At 39.6% G+C, this 10,492-nt stretch overlaps 1 protein-coding gene across 2 annotated transcripts in view; it reads right to left on the reverse strand.

The window, feature by feature from the left end:
* Positions 1 to 10,492, reverse strand: part of shisa8b (shisa family member 8b) — a 34,724-nt gene that overhangs the window by 13,415 nt on the left and 10,817 nt on the right. For both annotated transcript variants that reach the window (XM_016490936.1, XM_016490937.1), the window contains one exon: positions 4,279 to 4,400. In XM_016490936.1, the coding sequence (XP_016346422.1) occupies positions 4,279 to 4,400 (122 nt within the window). The remainder of the gene's footprint in view (positions 1 to 4,278; positions 4,401 to 10,492) is intronic.

Here is a 10,492-nt window from a genome sequence, read left to right on the forward strand (position 1 = left end):
TGAACCGCTGAGACAAGGAAGGATGGATCCATGCTTTCATGTTCTTTACGCCAAACTCTGACCCTACCATCTGAATGTCACAGCAGAAATCCAGACTCGAGACTCAAGGCAACGTTTTTCCAATCTTCTATTGTCCAATTTTGGTGAGCCTGTGCGAATTGTAGCCTGTAGCCTCTGTTCTTAGCTGACAGGAGCGGCACCCGGTGTGGTCTTCTGCTGCTGTAGCCCATCTGCTTCAGGGTTCGACGTGTTGTGCGTTCAGAGATGCTTTTCTGCATACCTTGGTTGTAACGAGTGGTTATTTGAGTTACTGTTGCCTTTCTATCTCTAACCAGTCTGCCCATTCTCCTCTGACCTCTGACATTAACAAGGCATTTTTGTCCACACAACTGCTGCTCACTGGATATTTTCTCTTTTTCGGACCATTCTCTGTAAACCCTAGAGATGGCTGTGCGTGAAAATCCCAGTAGATCAGCAGTTTTTGAAATACTCAGACCAGCCGTCTGGCACCAACAACCATTCCACGTTCAAAGTCACTTAAATCCCCTTTCTTCCCCATTCTGATGCTCGGTTTGAACTTCAGCAAGTCGTCTTCACCACATCTAGATGCCTAAATGCATTGAGTTGCTGCCATGTGATTGGCTGATTAGCAATTTGTGTTACCAAGCAACTGAACAGGTACCTAATAAAGTGGCCGGTTAGTGTATATGGCAATATCATCTTTGATATAGTGCAATATATGTCATAAATTACATTATCGTATAGGAAGCAGCAACTGTTCGTTTAACAGGGTTTAGCTTGTATAGTTTTGTTGTCTAATGCAGTGATATTCAGACGTTTATAAGTGCTGGTTACTTTAGAGAGACCGAGCAATGATGTGTAGTTGTGTTTCGGGTGTTCAAACACTCTGTGTCTGTTGCATGTCGCGGATGTTTTTATCATCTATCGCGATGCGTACGACGCAGGAGCCCCGAAGCGTGCGCGCGTTATAACGCGCGACAATTATTGACGCCGAATGTGATGCGTACTGTACGCCGCCGAGCGTGCTCTCCTGATTGGATGAGGATCAGCATGTGTGCGTGTTATTGGTTCGCGTGAAGTTCAGCGCAGAAGCAGGAAGCGAAACAGCAGCACCTGACGCGCAAACACCCGCGGGACCGCGACGCGTTGAACTGGTGAGTGTTCGCGCACAGAAACACGCGTCTCATCGCGCGCTCCGCGAACGCGTTTGATCTCCGCACGCAAATCTTGCGTCGCGGTGACGCGAGCCATAACTTGATAGCGCGCAGCAGAGCGTGTTTTAACGCCACCGATGCTGCTGCTGAGGAAGTGCGTTGTTTCTGAAGGAGGGCGTCAGGCCTCTCGCGTTCTAATAAACAACAAACACCGCGACGACGTCACGAACTAATAAGCGGCGTGACGTCACGACCGTAGCGCCAGGTTCGGCGTCGAACTTTAAATCCTCTCCGTGACGTCAGGATTCACGCCGACAGCAGAGCACGTGTTAGCTTGTTTTCAAAAGGTTGAAGATCAGGTGTAACTGAAGGGTTGCAGGTTCGAAGAATATTTCTGACCCTGGAGCACAAAACCAGTCATAAGGGTCAATTTTTTAAAATTGAGATTTATGCATCATTTGAAAGCTGAATAAATCATCTTTCCATGGATGTGTGGTTTGTTAGGATAGCACAATATTTGAAAATCTGGAATCTGAGGGTGCTAAAAAATCTAAATATTGAGAAAATCATCTTTAAAGTTGTCCAAATGAAGTTCTTATTCTTCAAAATATCTTCATGGAACATGATGTTTACTTAATATCCTAATGATTTTTGGCATAAAAGAAAAATGTATAATTTTGACCCATACAATGTATTGTTGGCTATTGCTACAAATATACCCCAGTGACTTAACACTGCTTTTGTGCTCCAGGGACACAGATCGGTTGCTCGAGACACCTACACGAATTCATATTCTTGCTGAATTCTGAGCTTTATGCTACTGCCATAGAAACATATGGCAAAAATAGTGAGAGTAGTATTTGCTTCCAAATTCAGCATCTGTGATTATTCATTCACCTTCATGCTATTAGAAACACATATGTTGCACAAAGTGATGTTTTGAACAGTCTCAGTCGCTCCAGCAAAAAAGAAGGAATGAAACGGGTGAAGTTTTATATTGTGCCTTTTGTAAAAGTGCCAAAGCAGCTTCAGTTTTGAAAAGACCAGCACAAACCATATTCCTTTATAAACAATGCAAAGTATGCTGGGGTGAAGCAGAAAAGTGCTAAATCCTCTCAAAGAGGGGATGAATCTTTCATGAATGAGACACACTTTCCTTCTTAAAAGAGCAGAGTGGAACACACTCACACACAAACACGCACATCTGCGCACACTCGACACTTATAAATAAGAAGCAGCCTGCGCTGCCACGCTCAGACAACAAAATGCGAAGCTGTTTGGATTTCTCCCACTAACGATGTGAATTATAAATGAGACTCTGTAATTTGGAGGAAGTTGTGAGCTGGTGATTGCTTATCAAGCCTCAGTTTCTGCTGAACTCTGAGCGAAAATAAAAGACAGTTTTGGGGGAAGGAGTCATTTTGATCTTTTATATTCAGTGTAACATACACTCACAGGCCACTTTATTATGTACGCCTTCCTAGTACCGGGTTGGACCTGCTTAAGTTCGCCTTAATTCTTTGTGGCATAGATTCAACAATGTGCTGGAATCTTTAGAGATTTTGGTCCATATTAACATGATAGCATCACACAGTTGCTGCAGATTTGTCAGATCCATGATGAGAATCTCCCGTTCTACCACATCCCAAACATGCCCTATTGGATTGAGATCTGGTGACTCATTGACATGATCAAAAAACCAGTTTGAGATGATTTGAGCTTTGTGGCATGGCACATTATTCTGCTGGAGGTAGCCATCACAAGATCGCACACTGTGGTCATAAAGCGATAGACATGGTCAGCAATAATACTTAAGTAGACTATGGAGTTTAAACAATGCTCAATTGGTAGTAAGGGGCCCAAAGTGTGCCAAGAAAATATCCCCCACACCATTACACCCCCACCACCAGCCTGAACCGTTGAGACAAGGCAGGATGGATCCATGCTTTCATGTTCTTTACGCCAAATTCTGACCCTACCATCTGAATGTCGCAGCAGAAATCGAGACTCATCAGACCAGGCAACGTTTTTCCAATCTTCTATTGTCCAATTTTGGTGAGCCTGTGCGAATTGTAGCCTCCGTTTCCTGTTCTTAGCTGACAGGAGCGGCACCCAATGTGGTTTTCTGCTGCTGTAGCCCATCTGCTTCAGGGTTCGACGTGTTGTGCGTTCAGAGATGGTATTCTGCATACCTTGGTTGTAACGAGTGGTTATTTGAGTTACTGTTGCCTTTCTATCATCTCTAACCAGTCTGCCCATTCTCCTCTGACCTCTGACATCAACAAGGCATTTTCGTCCACACAACTGCCGCTCACTGGATATTTTATCTTTTTCGGACCATTCACTGTAAACCCTAGAGATGGTTGTGCGTGAAAATCCCAGTAGATCAGCAGTTTTTGAAATACTCAGACCAGCCCGTCTGGCACCAACAACCATTCCACGTTCAAAGTCACTTAAATCCCCTTTCTTCCCCATTCTGATGCTCGGTTTGAACTTCAGCAAGTCGTCTTCACCACATCTAGATGCCTAAATGCATTGAGTTGCTGCCATGTGATTGGCTGATTAGCAATTTGTGTTACCAAGCAATTGAACAGGTGTACCTAATAAAGTGGCCGGTGAGTGTATATATATAATGTTGTCCAATATCTTCTTTTATGTTCTACAGAGGAAACAACAGGTTTGAAATGACACGAGGGTGAATAAATGATGACAGAAATTTGTGAACTGTCCCATTAAGATGAGATTTGCTCATCTGGCACAGTTGTAATAGCGCAAGGATTTTTTTTTTTGCAGGACATTTCAGGATTCACAACTACAACCATTTAGTTACCAGCCATTCATTCTCTGTGAGGAAACTCATGCACTTCATTTAATTATTTTGTTTTGTATTTGTTTATTTATTTGCTATTAACAAGAGCAGAAAGAAGTGAGCAGCTGTGAGCCAGTGATTCAGAGTGTGCGTTGTCATGCAGTACTCTTGGGAAGCTGTGTGAGCAGACATGTACAAAGATGATGCATCCATAAATGTAGAATATATATAGCGATTTTTTTTATTTTTTATTATGTTTGTATGTGGGGAAAACAGCAGAGTAAGTGATCTCACCACTGCGGCTGCGAAGCATCCTGGCAGAGATACCATTTGCTCCGATAGATGTTGTGCTGCTCAGAGGTCCATCCACAGGACTCAACTCCCCACCTGGCTGCTTCAGCAACTCCTGCAGAGTCCTGTGAGGGGACAAGAATAATCATTTACCCAACCATTATTTCGGTCCCACTTTATATTAAGTGGCCCTAATACCTGTGTACTTACATAGTAACTAGATGTGTACGTAGTATGTAACCACAGTGTAAGTACACATTGGTACATAGTATCTACAGCTGTAATGTTTGTGTAACTACACATATGCAGAGGCGGACAGTAACTAAGTACATTTACTTAAGTATTGTACTTAAATACACTTTTTGAGTATCGGTACTTTACTTGAGTATTATTTTTTCTGGGAACTTATAACTTTAACTTCACTACATTTGAAAGACAAATATTGTACTTTTCACTCCACTACATTTCTATCAAGGTCCTCGAAGTAGAAAGTCGTTACTATGTAGCAGCTTTGAAAGTCAGTGGGTGATTTTTTTCTAGTACACCGGTATTAGGGCCACTTAATATAAAGTGGGACCAATTGTTTTAAAGTTTTTTAATGAAGTGTCTTATGCTCACAGAAGCTGCATATATTTTATCAAAAATACAGTAACAGTAATATTGTGGAATATTATTACAATTGCATATGTTTGCATAAAACAACTGTTATATGTTTGAATATATTCAATTAATTCCTGCTAAATATTCAGCAGCCATTACTCCAGTCTTCAGTGTCACATGATACCTTAGAAATCATTCTTATATGCTGATTTTGTGCTCAAGAAAAATGTCTTAATATTCCAATGTTGAAAACAGTTGTGCTGCCTACTGTTTTTGTGGAAACAGTAATTATTTTTTAAGGATTCTTTAGTAGATAGAAAGTTTAAAAGAACAGCATTTATTTGAAATAGAATGGTTTATAACAATGTGGTAACAATTTATTTTAAGGGCCTATTTTTGCTATTAACTAGTTGCTTATTAGCAGGCATATTGCTAGCATATTGGTTGTTTATTGGTATTTATAAACCACATATTAATGCCTTATTCTGCATGACCATATTTTAGATCCCTTAAACCTACCCCATACCGAAATCTAACTACTACCTTACTAACTATTAATAAGCAGCAGTGAATATGTGTTCCCTATTCTAATGTGTTACCAATGATGTATAAGTCTTTACTGTCACTTTTGATCAATGTAATGTGTCCTTGCTGAATAAAAGTATTAATTTCTTTAAGAAAAAGCTAAATCTATACTGAAAGAGATGCCGAGAAATTTTCTATTTATTTATTACAATTTTATTGTTTCTTCTTATAAGACAGTGTAACAGGAAATTAGAGGAGAGAGATGGAAGAAGAAGATTAGGACATGACACAGACTGGGTTCAAATTCGTGTTATGAACAAGTGCGCTACCATCTGCATCACTCGGTCTGACAGAAATATTACATTTTGAAGTTTTATGTTCTAATCCCATATAATAAGTCGGATCAGAAAATGACACTAACTGGATTTGATCTCAGGTTGCTGACATACTGTCATAGGGCACTTCATCAGAGCAGTGTACATCCCATACATTTTGTTGAAAAGAATAAGGATTTGTAGCTATGGCTGTGTATATCAGTGCATCATTAGTGATGTGGAGCTTTAAGCCCTGAGGCTGACAATCAGCATACTGTCATATTTTATCGATACAGTCATTTAGTATCAGCTGGCAGTCAATGAATTCACACTCAATATATTCTCTGTGTGTACACTGGATGTACTGTATATCCATTACACTGGTCACATTAGAAAAAAATATGTTTAAGCAGTTAACAACTCTTGGCATCCACAGGACTGCCTGTTTTCGAGGGCCGTGCTGCTTACTCTTGTCCAAGAGTTCACAAACCCCTTCCTGCATCCATGGGTCCTCCTGGGTGCTGTGTTCTTCAAATCCTTGACACTCCATTATTGCTCTATTTCCTACAGCCTCCACTTGTATCCCTGGTGAGGTCTCTAATTCTGTCCAACACCCTTTAACCAACAAGGGACTGTGATGAGATCTAATGTGATTGTCAAGCACAAGCGCACTGGCCCTTGGCCGGCCGATGCCAATGGCAGTAGGCCACTGTGGCCTAAGAAAAACAACACATCAGAAAGGCATGAGAATATATTCACCCTGGTGATGACGTTTTTCATGGAGGACAGAAGAGGCATCCGCAGTGGAGCAGAGAAATGGATTGCAATTATACCGGATGGCAGCAGCCAATCCTGTGCTGTCTCCGTTTGCATCCCACCCTAGTGCTTTTGGAATTCTCTTGAGGAAAGTAAAACTAAACTCAGTGTAGATGATAAACATCATCTGTTTGTTCTAGATTTCTCAGGGGAGCTCACACCTATTGTGTACTCACACCTATTGTGACTTGAGATACAGTAAAGGGGAGGAAATGGAATAGAAATGGTAGTGCTGTATGGTGGCTGTAGGAATTGAAGTTCTATCTTTTAATTAATAGAACCAATCAGGTTTGTTACTCTAGATTCTTACTTGTTAAAAATGTTCTGTGTTTCAACAAGAAACTTTGCATTCACTTACAAAAGTTTTGCATTCCCCTGAGAAATCTGCACTTGCTTCCAAAACATTCTCAGAATTTTTGTTGGGTGGAACACAAAACATTTGTGAGGAAATACAAAACAATTGAATTATAAGTTTTCCTCCCATACCATATTTTTTCCATGTCCCTTTAGAGACTCCGTAGAAATAATAATAATAATAATAATAATAATACAACTGAAATGGGATAGCTTAGCAACTTAAAATGACTTTTATTAACTTGTTTGTTTGTTGATAACATATAAAATATTATTGAAACATTATCTTGACAAATACTTAAATGGGTCTTTACCCATTCAAGTAGATAGGAATTGTATCTCTATTTATAGAAAGGAAAAATAAAAATGCTGTAACTGTTTGTGTATTATATACATAGAAATAGCTGACTTGACTGTCAAGTGAACTGACTCGCTTTGAAGGGACTTCTGAGAGCATTGTTAGTTTCCGTGTTAATCAGTATGTAAGGCTTCCTTTTATATTTTTCTTAACGTCTGTCTCTCTTATCAAGCAAATGTGACAGTTGCTTTTTTTTATTAAGTCCATTGTGCTTACCGGCTAATGCTTTCATCTTGTAAGGGGATAACAACCTATAATCTCTAGTTGGTTGTTTCCAGTAATGTCGATATGATTGTGCTCATTGAGGGTGACTTTGAGGATGTGCCATGCTTATGCTCAGATGGGTGACTCAATCCTGACTCCCGCTGCCCTGATGTCTCACTCACATACACTGAGTTTGAGTTGCAGAGCGTGACACACATTTATTTCGCCCACAACAAAAAGTACAGAACAGGGTCTAGGAGACAGTGAGACCTGAAAACAAGGGCATCCTGGGATAGCACTGCTGAGTACTTCCTTAGGGTTTCAGATATACTGTGTCCTGGCAGCCAGCCATGAGTCAAAAGCAATGCTATCTGACATGATTGTTCAATCACAATAGGGCCAATTTGTATTGTCTTCTTTCTCTCTCCATCACTAAATTATTCTATATGGTGCATTTTTATTTCTTACAAACTGCCCGAGGGTTTGCTTAATAAAGAAGCAAACAACTAGTGAATGTGTTTTTGTCATGAATCCGGTCCCTGCTGTTCCTCCCGCTCACCAAAGAGGTCTCTAGCACCTTCTCACTCCGGACTCCATTTCCCAGAATCCCCTAACCAGGAACTGATTACATGCTCACCTGTTGCCCAGTTGACAGACTATTTAAGCTGCACTACACACACACATTGCGAAGTATTGTTTAGCATTGCAGACATTACTGAGCGTTTCCCTTGATTACCTCTCCTTGTTCTTTGCCTAGTCTTGCCTTGCCTGTGTTTTTGATCTTGGACTGAATTCTTGCGATTTGTGATCGTTTGCTGCCTGCCCTGACCATTGCCTGTTTTCGGATTACTCTTTTGTCTCACCCTGGATGTTGCTGTTTGCCATTGTTTGACCCTGCCTGTTCCGACTACGTTCAATGAAATAAAGCCTGCATTTGGATCCCCAACTCCGTAGTCACACTCTCATCCGTTACAGTTTTTGTCCAGATGACCTTAATGGTCTGTTTAAAGTCCCCATGAAATCAAAATTAAAGTTTTTTGGGTGTTAGTATCAATATGTTTTCTTTAAGGCAGTGTGCTCCAAAACGTGACAAAATTCGCGTTTAGAAGATATAAGCATTCAAAGCTTTTAGTTCGTCACTTCCGCCAAAACGGCTCAACGATTTTTTTGACACCACCTCGTACCTCATCTTCTCATCAAATCTTCTGACCAATCAAACGCTCTCTAGAAGCCGAAGCGCCCGCCCCCTAAACTATAAATAGACGCTGAAGCTGCGGCTGAGATCGGTCGCTTGTTCACAGTGTAGTATTTCCTGTACAGTGAATGGCACGTAGTGTACAATGTAGGCGATAGAGAACGATTCAGACAGTGTAAATATGCTTTCAATTGGGGCAAATGAGGTCTGGTTTCACGTTGTTTCACGCGAACCGCGGCAGCACACACAGTCTGATCCGGACTTTGGCTCCGGTCCAGAGACGCGATCGCTCGGAGCGGATCATATGCGCGAGTCGGCATATATTAAACACTTTTAAAACTACACAGCCTCAGCATGATAATGATCACTATTTTGTTTTACTAAGAGTTTCATATTTATTCTAGGGGGTAATCTATTAGACTGTGGCTGTCAAATGCAGCTTTACCGAGCTCAACGGCTCTGACCCGTGCAGATATAAACAAAACACTATTGGCTAATTTTAAAAGGGGGCGGGGCTGCTCGATATGTCCCGCCCTGTCTTCCTATTTCAGTTGAAATTACGTCACCACATAGAATAACGCTGAGTGTTTCAAGGCACTTCAGGGGACCTTTAAAGGCCAGATATTGGTGGTAAGGCATTCATATTTGTAAAATATTTATTTTTCTACTCAAAGTTTTCATACTACACCAATGTGCAAGCATTCAAATTTGTTTGGCTTTGTTATTTCACTTCTTTTGCATGCATACAGTAGATGTCAGTAAAACAATGGGAGCCTAATGAGGTTCATCCTTTTAATAAAGATGTGATAGCTAAACTAACACAAATTACAGAGCTATGTTTGATTCAAAGGTATAATTAGTACGATTGTCTTATTTAATTGTAATTATCATTACTACATCATTTATTGCAGTTGTAGTGCAGTCACATTTCCTCTGTGCGGTTCCGTTTTGTGTGGAACGAGATTCTGGATCTTTGGATCTGTGTTGAGTGATTTTATCAGCAATTATTCATAGGGTGCCATATCTAATTATATTGCAAAAGGAAGAGCTTCGCCTTGCTTAATGCTATGTAGAAACGAATTACTCTTTTAATGTGTAACCCGCAGATAACCAGTTAGTCAAATTCACATTATGCTATCCCAATAAGCCCTCGTGTCATTTACTTAATGTGCACAGATTCATATGAAATCATTTGCACACTATTCGTATTATACTTACAGCAGAACTAGGCATATTTTAAATTTGCAGCAAAAGTTTGGTGAATTATTTGATGTTTGTTTTAAATCATTGTTACCATGGTAAAACATGTTTGCTCTTTATTTTAAGCAACTTTTAGGGCATGGTAAAATATTTTTGCTGCCAAAGCATTAAAAACATTATTCATAATATAGTGTGTGTGTGTGTGTGTGTGTGTGTGTGTGTGACCAAAGCTTATTTTTAGTAATAATAATAATAATAAAGAATGTGAATGGAATTTTTATTTCCAGAACCTGACTATAGCGTTCCATTTGTGTGTAAAAAGAAATAGTTCATCCTAAAATGAAATGTCTGAAAAGAACAGAACGAAGGGATTGCAATGACATGTAAAAATAATACAAGCTATGTAGACATTAAAAAACAAAAACTAATAAAAATTACAAAAACACGATTACTGACACTTAAACTAAAATTAAAGTTAAAACTGAAAATATAAAAATGTAAGCTAATTCAGAATATTTATAAATACTATAATAGTATATAAATAATACTACAGTAACACTAAATTCAATACATTCTTTCTAAATAAAAGTGTGAGTGTGTGTACATACAGTATATATATATATATATATATATATATATATATAATATGAT

This window comes from Sinocyclocheilus anshuiensis, unplaced genomic scaffold, assembly GCF_001515605.1.
Source record: "Sinocyclocheilus anshuiensis isolate Anshui unplaced genomic scaffold, SAMN03320099.WGS_v1.1 scaffold726, whole genome shotgun sequence".
NCBI classification, from domain to species: domain Eukaryota; kingdom Metazoa; phylum Chordata; class Actinopteri; order Cypriniformes; family Cyprinidae; genus Sinocyclocheilus; species Sinocyclocheilus anshuiensis.